Source organism: Entelurus aequoreus, linkage group LG15 (genome assembly GCF_033978785.1).
Source record: "Entelurus aequoreus isolate RoL-2023_Sb linkage group LG15, RoL_Eaeq_v1.1, whole genome shotgun sequence".
Classification (NCBI taxonomy): Eukaryota; Metazoa; Chordata; class Actinopteri; order Syngnathiformes; family Syngnathidae; genus Entelurus; species Entelurus aequoreus.
In genome coordinates, this window is record NC_084745.1 from 6,312,808 (window position 1) to 6,335,155 (window position 22,348).

Consider the following 22,348-nt stretch of genomic DNA (forward strand, 5'->3'; position numbering starts at 1 on the left):
ATATACATATATATACATGAATACATATCTACATATATGTACACAGTGTGTACGGAAAGTAATTAGCTCCCATTACATTTTTCACTCATTGCAGCTATATGCTAAAATCAAAACATTTCATTTTATTTTTAATTCATGTACACTCAGCACCCCATCTTGACAGAAAAAAAACGAAATACGGAAATGTTTGCAAATGTATCAAAAACGAAAAAGTGAAATATGACATGGTCGCGAGTGTTCAGATCCTTGTCTGTGGCTCTCATATCTAACTCACATGCGGTCCACTCCTTCTGATCCTCCTGGAAATGGCTCTGCTCCTTCATTGGAGTCCAGCTGCGTTTGATAAAAACTGACTGGACCTATTAGGAAACACCTGTGTATGTAAGACCGTCTAGCTCACAGTGCATGTCAGAGCTGATGACAATCACGAGGTCCGAGGAACTGCCCAAGGAGCTCGGAGACAGATTTGTGGCAAGGCACAGATCTGGCCTAGGTTACAAAATGCTTTCCGCGGCATTTACGTCTCCTAAAAGCACAGTGGTACCCATAATCCTGAAATGGAAGAAGTTAGGGACGACCACAACTCTTCCTAGACTTGGCTGTGCGGTCAACTGAGCTATGGTGGGAGAAGATCCTTGGTGAGAGACGTAGACAAGAAGCCAAAGATCACAGTGGCTGAGCTCCAGAGATGCAGTAGGGAGATGTGAGAAAGTTCCAGAGCCAACTATCACTGCTGCCCTCCACCAGTCGGGGGTTTTACGGCAGAGTGGCCTAAAGGAAGCCTCTCCTTATGAAAGCTCACAGAGAAGGACTCCCAGACATTGAGAAATAAGATTCTCTGGTCTGATGAGACCGAGATTGAACTTTTTGGCGTGAATTCTAAGCGGTTTGTGCGGAGAGAACCAGGCACTGCTCGTCACCTGCCCAGTACAATCCCAACCGTCAAACATGGTGGTGGCAGCATCACGCTACGGGGGTGTTTTTCAGCTGTTGGGGGGAGGACGGCTGGTTGCAATTGAAAGAAAGACTAGAGGCTCTGTTTACACTAAGGTTATCCAGGGTAAATACCACCTAACCAGATCGGCGATTTTGGCAGCTTTTGTAGGATAAGTTTCCAGCCCTGGGAAGACTACCTGGAATTATCTGATGTAGTTGGAGAGATAATAGCTCACCACAACACTGCAGGACCGGAATCTGCGTCTCCTTCATGGACAGATGCTTGGAGTGCGTTTTTTAGAAACATGTGGGCTCAAAGTCCGAGATGCGTCGTGCACCTGGAGACCAGAACTTAGTCTGCACGATGACCTTCCAGACGCAGGGGGCTTGAACGCACCACCGCGCATGATGTGCACCTTCTGCAAGCGCAACGGGGAGTCCGAGGCGGTCTACAGGTCTCACTGGCTGAAGACGCTCTCCGGACACGTGGCCTGTCCTTACCTGTCCTTACGGTTTTTTTTCGAAACATGTGCGCTCAAAGTCCGAGTTGCGTTGCATCTCCTCCGACGTCGTGCACCTGGAGACCAGAACTTAGTCTGCACGATGACCTTCCAGACGCAGGGCGGCAGTGGTCGCAGGAGGCACCTGAACGCACCACCTTCTGCAAGCGCAACGGGGAGTCCGAGGCGGTCTACAGGTTTCACTGCCTGTCTCAGCTGCAATCGGGCGGAAGGCGGGGTACACCCTGGACAAGTCGCCACCTCATCACAGGGCCAACACAGATAGGCCGACGACATTCACACTCACATTCACACACTAGGGCCAATTTAGTGTTGCCAATCAACCTATCCCCAGGTGCATGTCTTTGGAGGTGGGAGGGGCCTATCCCCAGGTGCATGTCTTTGGAGGTGGGAGGAAGCCAACCCACGCAGTCACGGGCAGAACATGCAAATTCCACACAGAAAGATCCCGAGCACAGGATCGAACCCAGGACTTTCGTATTGTGAGGCAGACGCACTAACCCAACTTATCTGAACAATATCCAGTGTTGGGGTATTTCAATGAACTGGAATCCACTGTGGTCTGGGGCCCTATTGCAGTGAATCACACCTGAGCCATCATAAATTAATCAAATCTTTCATGGACATGTAAAAGTAAACAATGTGACCAAGAACATTTGACAACAATCAATCTAGGGATCTAGATATCTGGTCAGGACACTCCTCACTCTTTTGCCTTCACCTTCATTGTCCATTCCTTTTTGGTGACTTTATATACCCTGGACCTAGACGTTGAGTCGGCGACATACATGGCGGACAATACAGTCTGCTTTGCCAGTCCAAATGCATTCGCCGTTAGTCTTCCTTCGACGGCCAGGTAATACAAAGCACACCCTACCTTTTTTTTTTTTATCACATCCACGGGAGCCCGCATTCTTGTTGACTCTCCTTTGACAAAATGGACGGAGTTTTTCGCTAAGTAGAACCACAGCTGACCCGGACATTCCAAAGTTCTCTTGCCGTCTGAGAAGTGTTGTATCCCAAATAGCTGCAATCGCTTTCTTTTAAGGTGTGTGTTTTCCACAAGCGTCTGAACAGATGGAAGGAAAAAAACGGGTGTGTCTGGATGACTCGCCTCCGTATTTCCAGTGGTTAGATCCGAGTTACGAATGCTGTGGCGCGTTCTTTCTGACGTCACTTCCTGTGTGGGGCGAAGTCTTTCTGGCGTCACTTCCTCTCTGAACTCAGTTTGTAAACGATCAATGAGTCCATACAAAGCTTAAGAGCCGGAGATTCAAGAAACACAAGGCGCACTTACCCATGTAAAAATTTGTCCAAGGAGGGGGACCTTAAAACGCTGGTTTAGTGTGGCTGAAACGGGGCTTAGGCTAAATAATTATTCGTTTAAGGGGTTATCCGACTTAGTACAGCCAGCCAAGTACAGAGAGATCCTGGAAGAACACCTCTTCCAGAGTGCTCAGACTGGGCCAATGACCCTGAGCCCACAGCTAGAATAACAAAGGACAACTCTTTGTCCATTCTTGAATGGCCCAGCCAGAGTCCTGACCTAAACCCAATTGAACATCTCTGGAGAGACCTGACCATGGCTGTCCATCCAACCTGACAGAACTGCAGAGGGTCTGCCAGGAAGAATGGCAGAAGATCCCCAGTTCCATGTATGAGAATGTTTACATCATTCCCAAGAAGACTCAAGGCTGTACTCAAAAGGTGCAACTACTCTGAATACTTTTGACCATCTCATATTTCACCTTTTCCTTATTAATACATCTGCAAATATTTCTAAAAAAAATGTCTCTGTCAAAATAGGTGGCATTCATGAGAAATAAAATGAACTTTTTTTATTCTAAAGAGATCTGAATACTTTCTGTAACCACTGATCAGAAATAGTTGTTTGATCTTTTAATCAAATAATTTATTCTTTAAAAAATAAAATAATATTAAAAAAAAAAAAAAAAGACATTTTATAATTGTGTTTAATAGGTTTTCAAAAATGTTTATCTATTTAAAATCAGAATGAATAAAATCACAATTTGCGCAACCACCAAAAATAAAGTGCAATAACTAAGTTGTTTTCGTATAGTCACTAAAACAAATGTTTTCCTCATCGGCGTCACAAACCTTTATCTTGTTGTTCAAATCAGTCGAGTAGTTTGGTGAAATCCTGTTAACACAAACAGAAATTAAAGGAAAATATCTGCTGCACTTGATCATAAAGACAGATTTGTATGGTCCACTTAGTATCAATAATATCAACAGCAGTCAGTATGATGACTAGTGTACCTAATGTTGTGTCCAGTGTACCTAATGTTGTGTCCAGCGTACCTAATGTTGTGTCCAGTGTACCTAATGTTGTGTCCAGTGTACCTAATGTTGTGTCCAGTGTACCTAATGTTGTGTCCAGTGTACCTAATGTTGTGTGCAGCGTACCTAATGTTGTGTCCAACGTACCTAATGTTGTGTCCAGTGTACCTAATGTTGTGTCCAGCGTACCTAATGTTGTGTCCAACGTACCTAATGTTGTGTCCAGCGTACCTAATGTTGTGTCCAGTGTACCTAATGTTGTGTCCAGCGTACCTAATGTTGTGTCCAGTGTACCTAATGTTGTGTCCAGTGTACCTAATGTTGTGTCCAACGTACCTAATGTTGTGTCCAGCGTACCTAATGTTGTGTCCAGTGTACCTAATGTTGTGTCCAACGTACCTAATGTTGTGTCCAGTGTACCTAATGTTGTGTCCAACGTACCTAATGTTGTGTCCAGTGTACCTAATGTTGTGTGCAGCGTACCTAATGTTGTGTCCAGTGTACCTAATGTTGTGTGCAGCGTACCTAATGTTGTGTCCAGTGTACCTAATGTTGTGTCCAGTGTACATAATGTTGTGTCCAACGTACCTAATGTTGTGTCCAGTGTACCTAATGTTGTGTCCAGTGTACCTAATGTTGTGTCCAGTGTACCTAATGTTGTGTCCAGTGTACCTAATGTTGTGTACAACGTACCTAATGTTGTGTCCAGTGTACCTAATGTTGTGTGCAGCGTACCTAATGTTGTGTCCAGTGTACATAATGTTGTGTCCAGTGTACCTAATGTTGTGTACAACGTACCTAATGTTGTGTCCAGTGTACCTAATGTTGTGTGCAGCGTACCTAATGTTGTGTCCAGTGTACATAATGTTGTGTCCAGCGTACCTAATGTTGTGTCCAGTGTACCTAATGTTGTGTCCAGTGTACCAAATGTTGTGTCCAGCGTACCTAATGTTGTGTCCAGTGTACCTAATGTTGTGTCCAGTGTACCTAATGTTGTGTCCAGTGTACCTAATGTTGTGTCCAGCGTACCTAATATTGTGTCCAGTGTACCTAATGTTGTGTCCAGTGTACCTAATGTTGTGTCCAGCGTACCTAATGTTGTGTCCAGCGTACCTAAAGTTGTGTCCAGCGTACCTAATGTTGTGTCCAGTGTACCTAATGTTGTGTCCAGCGTACCTAATGTTGTGTCCAGTGTACCTAATGTTGTGTCCAGTGTACCTAATGTTGTGTCCAGCGTACCTAATGTTGTGTCCAGTGTACCTAATGATGTGTCCAGCGTACCTAATGTTGTGTCCGGCGTACCTAATGTTGTGTCCGGTGTACCTAATGTTGTGTCCTGCGTACCTAATGTTGTGTCCAGTGTACCTAATGTTGTGTCCTGTGTACCTATTGTTGTGTCCAGTGTACCTAATGTTGTGTCCAGCGTACCTAATGATGTGTCCAGTGTACCTAATGTTGTGTCCAGCGTACCTAATGTTGTGTCCAGTGTAGCTAATGTTGTGTCCAGTGTACCTAATGTTGTGTCCAGTGTACCTAATGTTGTGTCCAGCGTACCTAATGTTGTGTCCAGTGTACCTAATGTTGTGTCCAGTGTACCTAATGTTGTGTCCAGTGTACCTAATGTTGTGTCCAGTGTACCTAATGTTGTGTGCAGCGTACCTAATGTTGTGTCCAACGTACCTAATGTTGTGTCCAGTGTACCTAATGTTGTGTCCAGCGTACCTAATGTTGTGTCCAACGTACCTAATGTTGTGTCCAGCGTACCTAATGTTGTGTCCAGTGTACCTAATGTTGTGTCCAGCGTACCTAATGTTGTGTCCAGTGTACCTAATGTTGTGTCCAGTGTACCTAATGTTGTGTCCAACGTACCTAATGTTGTGTCCAGCGTACCTAATGTTGTGTCCAGTGTACCTAATGTTGTGTCCAACGTACCTAATGTTGTGTCCAGTGTACCTAATGTTGTGTCCAACGTACCTAATGTTGTGTCCAGTGTACCTAATGTTGTGTGCAGCGTACCTAATGTTGTGTCCAGTGTACCTAATGTTGTGTGCAGCGTACCTAATGTTGTGTCCAGTGTACCTAATGTTGTGTCCAGTGTACATAATGTTGTGTCCAACGTACCTAATGTTGTGTCCAGTGTACCTAATGTTGTGTCCAGTGTACCTAATGTTGTGTCCAGTGTACCTAATGTTGTGTACAACGTACCTAATGTTGTGTCCAGTGTACCTAATGTTGTGTGCAGCGTACCTAATGTTGTGTCCAGTGTACATAATGTTGTGTCCAGTGTACCTAATGTTGTGTACAACGTACCTAATGTTGTGTCCAGTGTACCTAATGTTGTGTGCAGCGTACCTAATGTTGTGTCCAGTGTACATAATGTTGTGTCCAGCGTACCTAATGTTGTGTCCAGTGTACCTAATGTTGTGTCCAGTGTACCAAATGTTGTGTCCAGCGTACCTAATGTTGTGTCCAGTGTACCTAATGTTGTGTCCAGTGTACCTAATGTTGTGTCCAGTGTACCTAATGTTGTGTCCAGCGTACCTAATATTGTGTCCAGTGTACCTAATGTTGTGTCCAGTGTACCTAATGTTGTGTCCAGCGTACCTAATGTTGTGTCCAGCGTACCTAAAGTTGTGTCCAGCGTACCTAATGTTGTGTCCAGTGTACCTAATGTTGTGTCCAGCGTACCTAATGTTGTGTCCAGTGTACCTAATGTTGTGTCCAGTGTACCTAATGTTGTGTCCAGCGTACCTAATGTTGTGTCCAGTGTACCTAATGATGTGTCCAGCGTACCTAATGTTGTGTCCGGCGTACCTAATGTTGTGTCCGGTGTACCTAATGTTGTGTCCTGCGTACCTAATGTTGTGTCCAGTGTACCTAATGTTGTGTCCTGTGTACCTATTGTTGTGTCCAGTGTACCTAATGTTGTGTCCAGCGTACCTAATGATGTGTCCAGTGTACCTAATGTTGTGTCCAGCGTACCTAATGTTGTGTCCAGTGTAGCTAATGTTGTGTCCAGTGTACCTAATGTTGTGTCCAGTGTACCTAATGTTGTGTCCAGCGTACCTAATGTTGTGTCCAGTGTACCTAATGTTGTGTCCAGTGTACCTAATGTTGTGTCCAGTGTACCTAATGTTGTGTCCAGTGTACCTAATGTTGTGTGCAGCGTACCTAATGTTGTGTCCAACGTACCTAATGTTGTGTCCAGTGTACCTAATGTTGTGTCCAGCGTACCTAATGTTGTGTCCAACGTACCTAATGTTGTGTCCAGCGTACCTAATGTTGTGTCCAGTGTACCTAATGTTGTGTCCAGCGTACCTAATGTTGTGTCCAGTGTACCTAATGTTGTGTCCAGTGTACCTAATGTTGTGTCCAACGTACCTAATGTTGTGTCCAGCGTACCTAATGTTGTGTCCAGTGTACCTAATGTTGTGTCCAACGTACCTAATGTTGTGTCCAGTGTACCTAATGTTGTGTCCAACGTACCTAATGTTGTGTCCAGTGTACCTAATGTTGTGTGCAGCGTACCTAATGTTGTGTCCAGTGTACCTAATGTTGTGTGCAGCGTACCTAATGTTGTGTCCAGTGTACCTAATGTTGTGTCCAGTGTACATAATGTTGTGTCCAACGTACCTAATGTTGTGTCCAGTGTACCTAATGTTGTGTCCAGTGTACCTAATGTTGTGTCCAGTGTACCTAATGTTGTGTCCAGTGTACCTAATGTTGTGTACAACGTACTTAATGTTGTGTCCAGTGTACCTAATGTTGTGTGCAGCGTACCTAATGTTGTGTCCAGTGTACATAATGTTGTGTCCAGTGTACCTAATGTTGTGTACAACGTACCTAATGTTGTGTCCAGTGTACCTAATGTTGTGTGCAGCGTACCTAATGTTGTGTCCAGTGTACATAATGTTGTGTCCAGCGTACCTAATGTTGTGTCCAGTGTACCTAATGTTGTGTCCAGTGTACCAAATGTTGTGTCCAGCGTACCTAATGTTGTGTCCAGTGTACCTAATGTTGTGTCCAGTGTACCTAATGTTGTGTCCAGTGTACCTAATGTTGTGTCCAGCGTACCTAATATTGTGTCCAGTGTACCTAATGTTGTGTCCAGTGTACCTAATGTTGTGTCCAGCGTACCTAATGTTGTGTCCAGCGTACCTAAAGTTGTGTCCAGCGTACCTAATGTTGTGTCCAGTGTACCTAATGTTGTGTCCAGCGTACCTAATGTTGTGTCCAGTGTACCTAATGTTGTGTCCAGTGTACCTAATGTTGTGTCCAGCGTACCTAATGTTGTGTCCAGTGTACCTAATGATGTGTCCAGCGTACCTAATGTTGTGTCCGGCGTACCTAATGTTGTGTCCGGTGTACCTAATGTTGTGTCCTGCGTACCTAATGTTGTGTCCAGTGTACCTAATGTTGTGTCCTGTGTACCTATTGTTGTGTCCAGTGTACCTAATGTTGTGTCCAGCGTACCTAATGTTGTGTCCAGTGTACCTAATGTTGTGTCCAGTGTACCTAATGTTGTGTCCAGCGTACCTAATGTTGTGTCCAGTGTAGCTAATGTTGTGTCCAGTGTACCTAATGTTGTGTCCAGTGTACCTAATGTTGTGTCCAGCGTACCTAATGTTGTGTCCAGTGTACCTAATGTTGTGTCCAGTGTACCTAATGTTGTGTCCAGTGTACATAATGTTGTGTCCAGCGTACCTAATGTTGTGTCCAGTGTACCTAATGTTGTGTCCAGTGGACCTAATGTTGTGTCCAGCTTACCTAATGTTGTGTCCAGCGTACCTAATGTTGTGACCAGTGTACTTAATGTTGTGTCCAGTGTACCTAATGTTGTGTCCAGGGTTCTTAATGTTGTGTCCAGTGTACTTAATGTTGTGTCCAGTGTACCTAATGTTGTGTCCAGTGTACCTATTGTTGTGTCCAGTGTACCTAATGTTGTGTCCAGTGTACCTAATGTTGTGTCCAGTGTACCTAATGTTGTGTCCAGTGTACCTAATGTTGTGTCCAGTGTGTTGTGTTGTTGAAGTATGCATGACAAGTGTACTAATGTTGTCTCCAGTGTGTTGTGTTGTTGAAGTACTCATGACAAGTGTACTAATGTTGTCTCCAGTGTGTTGTGTTGTTGAAGTACACATGACAAGTGTACTAATGTTGTCTCCAGTGTGTTGTGTTGTTGAAGTACACATGACAAGTGTACTAATGTTGTCTCCAGTGTGTTGTGTTGTTGAAGTACACATGACAAGTGTACTAATGTTGTCTCCAGTGTGTTGTGTTGTTGAAGTACGCATGACAAGTGTACTAATGTTGTGTCCAGTGTGTTGTGTTGTTGAAGTATGCATGACAAGTGTACTAATGTTGTCTCCAGTGTGTTGTGTTGTTGAAGTACTCATGACAAGTGTACTAATGTTGTCTCCAGTGTGTTGAGTTGTTGAAGTACACATGACAAGTGTACTAATGTTGTCTCCAGTGTGTTGTGTTGTTGAAGTACACATGACAAGTGTACTAATGTTGTCTCCAGTGTGTTGTGTTGTTGAAGTACACATGACAAGTGTACTAATGTTGTCTCCAGTGTGTTGTGTTGTTGAAGTACACATGACAAGTGTACTAATGTTGTCTCCAGTGTGTTGTGTTGTTGAAGTACACATGACAAGTGTACTAATGTTGTCTCCAGTGTGTTGTGTTGTTGAAGTACACATGACAAGTGTACTAATGTTGTCTCCAGTGTGTTGTGTTGTTGAAGTACACATGACAAGTGTACTAATGTTGTGTCCAGTGTGTTGTGTTGTTGAAGTATGCATGACAAGTGTACTAATGTTGTCTCCAGTGTGTTGTGTTGTTGAAGTACACATGACAAGTGTACTAATGTTGTCTCCAGTGTGTTGTGTTGTTGAAGTACTCATCACAAGTGTACTAATGTTGTCTCCAGTGTGTTGTGTTGTTGAAGTACTCATGACAAGTGTACTAATGTTGTCTCCAGTGTGTTGTGTTGTTGAAATACTCATGACAAGTGTACTAATGTTGTCTCCAGTGTGTCGTGTTGTTGAAGTACTCATGACAAGTGTACTAATGTTGTGTCCAGTGTGTTGTGTTGTTGAAGTACTCATGACAAGTGTACTAATGTTGTCTCCAGTGTGTTGTGTTGTTGAAATACTCATGACAAGTGTACTAATGTTGTCTCCAGTGTGTTGTGTTGTTGAAGTGAACATGACAAGTGTACTAATGTTGTCTCCAGTGTGTTGTGTTGTTGAAGTACTCATGACAAGTGTACTAATGTTGTGTTGTTGGGGGCAGTGTAGTACAGAGAGTAACACAAAGATTGTAGAGAAGCACACACAGTGTGTGCATGAAGATAGTTGATGATTGTGTTGATTTTGGCCGCTGAGACACGCAACAAGTCCACATGTGCAACTGATACACTTGTTGTACTTCTCACCAAAGGTGGAAATGTTTGGACGTGTGCAGACTGAAATGTTCCATGGAATGCAGGAAAGTCTTTAAGAGACTACTCACAACTGTTTCATGCATCATGAGAGAAACAAGATATCTCAGACCAAATACTAATAATGGAAGTATTACAGTTCAGCACAGAGGTCTACAACAAGCTGCAAGACCCCCAGTGCAGGATTATTGTCCTGGGGGCCACATTTCCCTCTCTCTTCTCTATGTTTCTTAACTTGTACATTCCTCACATTGTGTTGGGTTTAAGGACCTCCTGTAAACGAACTGGTGTTGTGTTCAAGGACCTTCTGTAAACGAACTGGTGTTGGGTTTAAGGACCTTCTGTAAACAAACTGGTGTTGGGTTTAAGGACCTTCTGTAAACAAACTGGTTTTGTGTTTAAGGACCTTCTGTAAACGAACTGGTGTTGTGTTTAAGGACCTCTTGTAAACAAACTGGTGTTGTGTTTAAGGACCTCCTGCAAACAAACTGGTGTTGGGTTTAAGGACCTTCTGTAAACGAACTGCTGTTGTGTTTAAGGACCTTCTGTAAACGAACTGCTGTTGTGTTTAAGGACCTCCTGTAAATGAGCTGGTGTTGTGTTTAAGGACCTTCTGTAAACGAACTACTGTTGTGTTTAAGGACCTCCTGTAAATGAGTTAGTGTTGTGTTTAAGGACCTTCTGTAAACGAACTGGTGTTGGGTTTAAGGACCTTCTGTAAACGAACTGGTGTTGGGTTTAAGGACCTTCTGTAAACAAACTGGTGTTGTGTTTAAGGACCTTCTGTAAACGAACTGCTGTTGTGTTTAAGGACCTTCTGTAAACGAACTGGTGTTGGGTTTAAGGACCTTCTGTAAACGAACTGGTGTTGTGTTTAAGGACCTCCTGTAAACAAACTGGTGTTGTGTTTAAGGACTTCCTGTAAACGAACTGGAGTTGGATTTAAGGACCTTCTGTAAACGAACTGGTGTTGTGTTTAAGGACCTTCTGTAAACGAACTGGTGTTGTGTTTAAGGACCTTCTGTAAACAAACTGGTGTTGGGTTTAAGGACCTTCTGTAAACGAACTGGTGTTGGGTTTAAGGACCTCCTGTAAACGAACTGGTGTTGGGTTTAAGGACCTACTGTAATTGAACTGGTGTTGGGTTTAAGGACCTTTTGTAAACGAACTGGTGTTGGGTTTAAGGACCATCTGTAAACAAACTGGTGTTGTGTTTAAGGACCTCCTGTAAACGAACTGGTGTTGGGTTTAAGGACCTTCTGTAAACAAGCTAGTGTTGCATTTAAGGACTTCCAGTAAACGAGCTGGTGTTGTGTTTAAGGAACTCCTTTAAACAAGCAGGTGTTGCGTTTAAGGACCTTCTGTAAACAAGCCAGTCAAAGATTGTCTATATGATAGAGTTATAACGTTGCTAGCAATCTGTGGCAAAAATGTTTCTTTGTCTAAGTCTGTTAAACTGCCATGATGGGTCAGTCTGGTGTCATTCCCCTGGAACTACAATTCAATTGTCCTGAATTATAGTAGGCACTATACTGTAGTAGGCACTATATTGTAGTAGTCAGTGGTCACTATATTCTAGTAGTCACTATACTGTAGCAGTCACTATACACTAGAAGGCACTATACTATAGTAGTCTCTATACTCTAATAGTCACTATACTGTAGCAGTCCCTATACTGTAGTAATCCCTATACTGTAGTAGGCACTATACTATAGTAAGCACTATATGGTAGTAGGCACTATACTATAGTATAGTGCCGTGGGCACTATAATGTAGTGGGCCCTATACCCTAGTAGGTACTATACTGTAGTAGGCAATATAGTTGACACGATAGTGGGCACTATACTGTAGTAGGCACTATATGCTAGTAGGCACTATAGTTGACACGATAGTGGGCACTATACTGTAGTAGGCACTATATGCTTGTAGGCACTATAGTTGACACGATAGTGGGCACTATACTGTAGTAGGCACTATATGCTTGTAGGCACTATAGTTGACACGATAGTGGGCACTATAATGTAGTAGGCACTATACCATATTGGCCACTATAATGTAGTGGCCCCTAGAGTAAGCACTATAGTAGGCACTATTGTAGGCACTATACCATAGTTGGCATTAAAGTAGGTCCTATAGTAGGCATTATAGTAGGTCCTATAGTGGGCACTTACTTAGACACTACAGTGGGCATTATAGAAGGCACTATTGTAGGGATTATAGTAGGTCCTATAGTAGGCACTATAGTATGCATTATAGTAGGTCCTATACACTTACTTAGACACTATTGTAGGGCTTATAGTAGGTCCTATAGCCGGCACTATGGTAGGCATTATAGTAGGTCCCATAGTAGGAACTGCAGTAGGCATTATTGTAGTCACTATAGTAGGCCTTATAGTAAGCACTTACTTAGACACTATTGTAGGGACTATAGTAGGCAGTATAGTAGTCACTATAGTAGGCATAATATTAGGTCCTATAGTAGGCACTTACTTAGACACTATTGTAGGGATTATAGTAGGTCCTATAATAGCCACTATAGTAGGCATTATAGTAGGCATTATAGTAGGTCCTATAGTAGACATTATAGTAGATCCTATAGTAGGCACATACTTAGACACTATATATATATATATATATATATATATATATATATATATATATATATATATATATATATATATATATATATATATATATATATATATATATATATATATATATATATATATATATATATATATATATATATATATATATATATATATATACCTTCTGTAAACGAACTGGTGTTGTGTTTAAGGACCTTCTGTAAACGAACTGGTGTTGTGTTTAAGGACCTTCTGTAAACGAACTGGTGTTGTGTTTAAGGACCTTCTGTAAACGAACTGGTGTTGTGTTTAAGGACCTTCTGTAAACGAACTGGTGTTGTGTTTAAGGACCTTCTGTAAACGAACTGGTGTTGGGTTTAAGGACCTTCTCTAAACAAACTGGTGTTGAGTTTAAGGACCTTCTGTAAACGAACTGGTGTTGTGTTTAAGGACCTTCTGTAAACGAACTGGTGTTGTGTTTAAGGACCTTCTGTAAACGAACTGGTGTTGGGTTTAAGGACCTTCTCTAAACAAACTGGTGTTGAGTTTAAGGACCTTCTGTAAACGAACTGGTGTTGTGATTAAGGACCTTCTGTAAACGAACTGGTGTTGTGTTTAAGGACCTTCTGTAAACGAACTGGTGTTGTGTTTAAGGACCTTCTGTAAACGAACTGGTGTTGTGTTTAAGGACCTTCTGTAAACGAACTGGTGTTGTGTTTAAGGACCTTCTGTAAACGAACTGGTGTTGGGTTTAAGGACCTTCTCTAAACAAACTGGTGTTGAGTTTAAGGACCTTCTGTAAACGAACTGGTGTTGTGTTTAAGGACCTTCTGTAAACGAACTGGTGTTGTGTTTAAGGACCTTCTGTAAACGAACTGGTGTTGGGTTTAAGGACCTTCTCTAAACAAACTGGTGTTGAGTTTAAGGACCTTCTGTAAACGAACTGGTGTTGTGATTAAGGACCTTCTGTAAACGAACTGGTGTTGGGTTTAAGGACCTCCTGTAAAAGAACTGGTGTTGTGTTTAAGGACCTTCTGTAAACGAACTGGTGTTGGGTTTAAGGACCTCCTGTAAACGAACTGGTGTTGGGTTTAAGGACCTTCTGTAAACGAACTGGTTTTGTGTTTAAGGACCTTCTGTAAACGAACTGGTGTTGTGTTTAAGGACCTTCTGTAAACGAACTGGTGTTGTGTTTAAGGTCCTTCTGTAAACGAACTGGTGTTGGATTTAAGGACCTCCTGTAAACAAGCTAGTGTTGCATTTAAGGACCTCCTGTAAACGAGCTGGTGTTGTGTTTAAGGACCTCCAGTAAACGAGCTGGTGTTGTGTTTAAGGAACTGTGTTTTGTATATATATATATATATATATATATATATATATATATATATATATATATATATATATATATATATATATATATATATATATATATATATATATATATATATATATATATATATATATATATATATATATATATATATATATATATATATATATAAATATATATATATATATATATATATATATATATATATATATATATATATATATATATATATATATATATATATATACATACACTTATATATATATAAATATATATATATTATATTATATATATATATATATATATATATATATATATATATATATATATATATATATATATATATATATATATATATATATATATATATATATATATATATATATATATATATATATATATATATATATATATATATATATATATATATATATAGTATTGTTTTTGAAATTGAAATCATCAAAATGGCCCCACATGCTTTGATTTTTCAGTGTGCGGCCCTCAGTGGCAAAAGTGTGGACCCCCTGGTATTGGGGGTCCTCGCTCTATTCCTCCATCAGTTTGGGGGTCTTTGGTCTGGAGTCCTGCCTTAGCATGCCCTGATTTACACTGCCGTAGTTTTAGCTTCTTTAAAATAAATACACACATTATCAAAAATATACATATAATGTATATCTTTCATTACTTCTGTATGTGGCCCTCGATGTAAAAACTGTGGACCCTCCTGTCTTTTCGTTATTACATTTCTGAAGACATCCTACATTATTTTTGGGGCTGAAACAAGACATTTTTAACAGTTTCAGATGATGATGATCATTTTCGACACAACGTCGGGACAGCGAGAGGAACAACAGCTTCAAGCAACACCCCCCTCTAGTGGCGACTTTGAGTCGATGCATCACAAAGCCTTTCCTTTTTTTTAAAGGCTGCGTGATAGCCCGAACGATATCGAAATGACTAAGAATGATTGGGAAACCTTTGAAAGACTTTTAGCCATCGCTCTTCAGCTTTGATTCCACATAATTGCTGACAGGACGCTTTAAGAATGGCGGTGGACGCGGCAGACGTTATTTCAGGCCGACTAACGAGGCCCACGCAGCCATTAAACACACGCGCTGCCATTTCAGAAGTTGCTTTTTTTATTTCCTGGAAATGAAGCCGGTGCCAGCCCGGGGCCAAGTTTCCGCCGCACGCAGGTTGGCTTTTCTCACCCCCAGCCAAAGTTTCCAGGGAGGCGAATCCCCTGCTGTGGTGTTTGTTTAGGTGTGTGCTGATTAGAAGTTCTCACGCTGAGCGCCACGTATCGCCGCCTGCGAAACGTGTCTTCTACAGCCTCCGTGTTTAATGGCGTGCTTAGCCCGGCTCGCCTCGACCTTCTCCTTCCGGGCTGCTTCCCGTCCACCCAGATGGACGAGCGCGTGATTAACGCCGCTTTACTGCCGCCGCTCGTTAGACCGTCGGACCATAAAAGGAGGAGTCGGTTGTCTGAATAACGACGTTCCCGAGGAGCGTTTTTGGAATATCGACTAACATCTGTTTTTGATGGCGTCCTATTTTAGCGAGCTAGTATAACGCGTCAGGATGGCTTTAATGTGCAGGTCGGTAATGAGCTCGCGGAGGGGCGAGCGCTTTCATGGCCGCCCGTGTGGATTAGCGTTTATGAGCCGTGTTGAATAGAAGAATAGAATAGAATGGACTTTATTGTCGTTATATTTGCATAGAACGAGATTACGGACTCCAATTTAAGGTGCGGTAGTGGGAACGAATATGGGGTAAAAATAAATAAATAATAAAATAAAATAAATGACACAACAGGCAATAAAGAAAAAAACTAACAATTGAAATAAACAGACTATCCATCCATCCATCCATCTTCTTCCGCTTATCCGAGGTCGGGTCGCGAGGGCAGCAGCCTAAGCAGGGAAACCCAGACTTCCCTCTCCCCAGCCACTTCGTCCAGCTCTTCCCGGGGGATCCCGAGGCGTTCCCAGGCCAGCCGGGAGACATAGTCTTCCCAACGTGTCCTGGGTCTTCCCCGTGGCCTCCTACCGGTCGGACGTGCCCTAAACACCTCCCTAGGGAGGCGTTCGGGTGGCATCCTGACCAGATGCCCGAACCACCTCATCTGGCTCCTCTCCATATGGAGGAGCAGCGGCTTTACTTTGAGCTCCCCCCGGATGGCAGAGCTTCTCACCCTATCTCTAAGGGAGAGCCCCGCCACCCGGCGGAGGAAACTCATTTCGGCCGCTTGTACCCGTGATCTTGTCCTTTCGGTCATAACCCAAAGCTCATGACCATAGATGAGGATGGGAACGTAGATCAACCTGTAAATTGAGAGCTTTGCCTTCAGGCTCAGCTCCTTCTTCACCACAACGGATCGATACAGCGTCCGCATTACTGAAGACGCCGCACCGATCCGCCTGTCGATCTCACGATCCACTCTTCCCTCACTCGTGAACAAGACTCAGAGGTACTTGAACTCCTCCACTTGGGGCAGGGTCTCCTGCGCAACCCGGAGACGGCACTCCACCCTTTTCCGGGCGAGAACCATGGACTCGGACTTGGAGGTGCTGATTCTCATCCCAGTCGCTTCACACTCAGCTGCGAACTGATCCAGTGAGAGCTGAAGATCCTGGCCAGATGAAGCCATCAGGACCACATCATCTGCAAAAAGCAGAGACCTAATCCTGCAGCCACCAAACCAGATCCCCTCAACGCCTTGACTGCGCCTAGAAATTCTGTCCATAAAAGTTATGAACAGAATCGGTGACAAAGGGCAGCCTTGGCGGAGTCCAACCCTCACTGGAAACGTGTCCGACTTACTGCCGGCAATGCGGACCAAACTCTGGCACTGATCATACAGACTACTATCAGATAAAAATAATAATCAATCCTGTACAATATACAAAATACTGTAGAAATACAAAATACTGAAAACAAGAGTACCGGAGTAATAAATAACAATCAGTGTCGGACGTATTACACTCGTAGGGTAATATTGCACAGTAGGGTATTAGGGTAGGATATTGTATAGGGGTGAATTATTGTCATAAGTTAGAGTTCACGATGGTGACAGCTGTGGGAAAGAAGCTGTCTCTGAGCCTGTTTGTTCTGGCTCTGATGCACCTGTAGCGCCTGCCCGAAGGTAGCAGGTGGAACAGGTGGAAGCCAGGGTGTGTGCTGTCCTTGGTGATGCTTTTTGCTCTGTTGAGGCAGCGGGGGTTGTGTAAATCCTTCAGGGAGGGGAGGGGGGCAGCCGATGATTTTTTGTGCAGACTTTATGACCCTCTGAATCGCCTGTTTGTCTGCTTCAGTGCGGCTGGCGTACCACGCTGTTATGCAGTATGTCAGCAGGCTCTCAATAGAAGGTCACCATCAGCTGCCTCTCCAGTCTGTTCTTCCTCAGCACCCTCAGAAAGCAGAGTCCCCGCTAATGATGGCGCTTTGTCACGTTTGTTCTCGTCTTTTGCCTCGCAGGACCGGCGGAGGCCCTCGCTCCAGGCCCGCACTCGCAACCGCCAGAGGGACGATGGCGAACGCCACGGCCGGAACGAGCAAAGGGATCAACCTGACGTGCGGCATGTCCGGCCACCACGACATCATCTTCACGCTGGTGCCCATCGTCTACGGATGCAACTTTGCCATCGGCATTGTGGGTAACAGCATGGTGGTGGCCGTCATCTACTGCTACATGAAGCTGAAGACGGTGGCCAACATCTTCGTGCTCAACCTGGCCGTGTCCGACCTCACCTTCCTCATGACGCTGCCCATGTGGGCCACCTTCACCGCCACCGGCTACCACTGGCCGTTCGGGGGCTTCCTGTGCAAGACCAGCGCCGGCTTGGTCATCTTCAACCTCTACACCAGCACCTTCTTCCTGACGGCGCTCAGCATGGACCGCTACCTGGCCATCGTGCACCCGGTGAGGTCGCGGCGCTTCCGCACGGCGGCGTACGCCCGCATCACCTGCGTGGTGGTCTGGCTCTTCGCCTTCGTGCTCAGCGTGCCCACGGCGTTGACGCGGGACGTGCTCGACATCGCCAACTCCAACGCCACGGTGTGCGGCGTCCTGCACCCGGGCGCGGAGAACCGCGTGCGGCTGAAGGAGCTCCTGCTGGCCATCAATCTGATGAAGAGCCTGCTGGGCTTCCTGGTGCCCTTCGTCATCATCATCACCTGCTACTGCCTCATCGGCCGGGCGCTGCTGGGCGCCAGGCACATCCAGAAGAGCTCGCGCTCCCGCGACGACGAGGTTCTGCGCATGCTGGCCGCCGCCGTGCTGGCCTTCTTCCTGTGCTGGATGCCCCATCAGGTGTTCCACCTCCTGCAGGTGCTGACTCAGCTCATTCTGGTGGAGAACTGCGCCGTCCTGGAGATCGTGGACACCGCCATGCCCTTCACCATCTGCCTGGCCTACTTCAACAGCTGCGTCAACCCCATCGTCTACGGCTTCGTGGGACGCAACTTCCGCAAGAACCTGCTGCGACTGCTGCGCTGCTCGCCGGCCGGCGCCCCCGGTCCTCACCCCAGCATCAGCTCCAAGATGAGCGCCCTGTCCTTCAGAGCCTCCGAGGCGCTGAGCCTGACCGCCAAGAGCAAGGCCTCCGCCGACAGCAAGTAGCGGCGACGGGGAGTCCGGAGGAAGACATTCGGCGGTTGCCGAGGCCAACGCCGAGCACCGAGCATGCGAGCGCGCCGTCGTGATGTCCTGCATGACAACCTTCTCCAAGAAACGTGCGTGGCGAGATGTAGCGGGCGCACACTCGCTATGCGTCGCCGTGTTTTCCAGTGGTAAACGTTTTGTCAGCTCACGCGCCAAAAAAGTAGCCAAATGTACTGTACATGAAAAAGATAGTAGTTAGGGGTGTGCAAAAGAGTCAATTCACATCCGGGTCCCGATTCCTATTCATCCCGATTCTAAATCGATTTCATCATTTTTTATTTGTTTATTAGAAATCTAAAGACTGTATGTTGCTCAATGTTATTTATAATGGAGGAAATGCAATACATTGCCAATTGACTAATTGTGGGAATATCCAAACATTCACACATGTATAATATTCTACACCAAAAAAACTATGTATTATTATTAGTATTATTATTATTATTGTGAGAATGTCCAAACATTCACATATATATGATTATACACCAAACAAACTATGTATTATTATTATTATTGTGAGAATGTCCAAACATTCACACATATATAAGATTATAAACCAAAAAAAATGTATTATTATTGTGACAATGTCCAAACATTGACTTATATAACATTATACACCAAAAAACTATTTGTTATTATTATTAATTATTATTAATTACTATTACTATAATTATTATTATTATTGTGAGAATGTCCAAACATTTTATGCACCAAAAAACTATTTGTTATTATTATTAATTATTATTATTAATATTATTATTATTATTTTTATTTTTTTATTTTTTATTATTATTATTATTATTTTGAGAATGTCCAAACATTCACATATGTAAGATTATACACCAAAAATATATATATATTATTATTATTATTATTATTGTGAGAATGTCCAAACATTCACACATATATAAGATTCTACACCAAAAAACGATGTATTATTATTATTATTATTGTGAGAATGTCCAAACATTCACTTTTACAAGATTATACACCAAAAAACTATTTGTTATTATTAGTAATTATTATTACTATTATTATTATTATTATTATTATTATTATTGTGAGAATGTCCAAACATTCACACATTTACAAGATTATACACCAAAAAACTATGTGCTATCATTATTAATTATTATGACTATTATTATTATTAGTATTATTATTATTATTTTGAGAAGGTCCAAACATTCACATATATAAGATTTTACACCAAAAAACTATGTATAATTATTATTATTATTATTGTGAGAATGTCCAAACATTCACATATATAAGATTATACACCAAAAAATGATGTGTTATTATTATTAATTATTATTACTATTATTATTATTATTATTGTGAGAATGTCCAAACATTCACACATATATAAGATTATACACCAAAAAACTATTTTTTATTATTATTAATTATTATTACTATTATTATTATTATTATTATTATTATTATTATTATTATTATTATTATTATCATTATTATTATTATTATTATTATTATTATTATTATTGTGAGAATGTCCAAACATTCACATATATAAGATTATACACCAAAAAACTATGTATTATTATTATTATTATTGTGAGAATGTCCAAACATTCACATATATAAGATTCTACATTTAAAAAAATGTATATTATTATTATTATTATTATTATTATTATTATTATTATTGGGAGAATGCCCAAACATTCACATATATAAGATTATACACCAAAAAACTATTTGTTATTATTATTAATTATTATTACTATTATTATTATTATTATTATTATTATTATTATTATTATTATTATTATTGGGAGAATGCCCAAACATTCACATATATAAGATTATACACCAAAAAACTATTTGTTATTATTATTAATTATTATTATTATTATTATTATTATTATTATTATTATTATTATTATTATCATTATTATTATTATTATTATTATTGTGAGAATGTCCAAACATTCACACATATATAAGATTCTACACCAAAAAACTATGTATTATTATTTCGCCGCAAAAATTTGGCGGAGGCCACAGCCCAGTTTTCATCAGATCGAAACCGTTTGAGTATCAAAATGTTTGGCTTGACCTGGTATCGTGAGTTCCCCCCATTTTATTTTCTGTTAAATGTCCCAGATTACCCAGAATTCCCATTTTTACGGGACATTTTTCCCATTGAAAATGGGCCAGTTTTCAAACATGCACAATTCCCACATTTCGATTGAAACCCCCCACACACTCCACTCACCTTAGACAATCAAACTACCACTTTCCCATAAAAATTCCAGGAATTCCCAGTTTTCCAAAGCCCTATTTTCACATTCTCCTGGAAAGTTTTCACAGTCCATATTTTTCAACCAATTCCAACCATTCCACCTTCAAAACATTCCTCTTAGTTAAGACGCAAATCTTCTTATTTTTTTTGTACAAATTCCATGTTTCCCAAAATTCCAGGAATTCCAAAAATACCCATTCTCAATTCAAACTGTTACTAAGTCAACATTTTTCAACCGATTCCAAAAATTCCAACACCAACCCGTCCATATCATCTCGCACAATTGTTGGTATCAATATTTTTTTGAATTCCTGGTTTTCCCCAAATTTCCAGGAAATTCCCTTTAAAATGAATGGACATATTCATAGTTCTACAATGCTCTAAATTCTCAAGATTTTGTGTCGTATTTTTACCCGATTCAGTTTTGATATATTAAACGTAACACATGTTTTCCCTTTACCAAAATTCTCAGGAATGTTCCCCCAATTGACAATGAATAGGAAATATACAATGTACTGCATATCCCACATTTCTCATCCAATTTGAATTTCCGGTTAAATTCCCTGATTACCCGGAAATACCAGGAATTTCCCCCTGTTGCAAATGAACGGGCAATATACAAACCTCTCCATATTCCACATTTCTCAACCGATTCGAAACCGTTCTAACATCCACACACTCCACTCACCCTGGACATCCAAGCCAGCATGTTTCCCGGTTCCGAAAATTCCCTGATTACCCGGAATTACCAGGAATTTCCCGTCATTGCAAATGAATGGGCAATATACAAACCTCTCCATATTCCACATTTCTCAACCGATTCGAAACCGTTCTAACATCCACACACTCCACTCACCCTGGACATTCAAGACAGCATGTTTCCCGGTTCCGAAAATTCCCTGATTACCCGGAATTACCAGGAATTCGTCATTGCAAATGAATGGGCAATATACAAACCTCTCCATATTCCACATTTCTCAGCCGATTCGAAACCGTTCTAACATCCACACACTCCACTCACCCTTGGACATTCAAGACAGCATGTTTCCCGGTTCCGAAAATTCCCTGATTACCCGGAATTACCAGGAATTTCCCGTCATTGCAAATGAATGGGCAATATACAAACCTCTCCATATTCCACATTTCTCAACCGATTCGAAACCGTTCTAACATCCACACACTCCACTCACCCTGGACATTCAAGACAGCATGTTTCCCGGTTCCGAAAATTCCCTGATTACCCGGAATTACCAGGAATTTCCCGTCATTGCAAATGAATGGGCAATATACAAACC

General features: G+C 42.0%; 1 protein-coding gene across 1 annotated transcript in view; it reads left to right on the top strand.

The window, feature by feature from the left end:
* agtr1b (angiotensin II receptor, type 1b) overlaps window positions 1-18,839 on the top strand; it is a 91,465-nt gene extending 72,626 nt beyond the window's left edge. Inside the window, exon 2 of the mRNA XM_062021928.1 lies at window positions 17,599-18,839. Within this exon, the coding sequence (XP_061877912.1) occupies window positions 17,651-18,742 (1,092 nt within the window). The 5' untranslated portion in view covers window positions 17,599-17,650 and the 3' untranslated portion in view covers window positions 18,743-18,839. The remainder of the gene's footprint in view (window positions 1-17,598) is intronic.
* The last annotated feature ends 3,509 nt before the right edge of the window (window positions 18,840-22,348 follow it).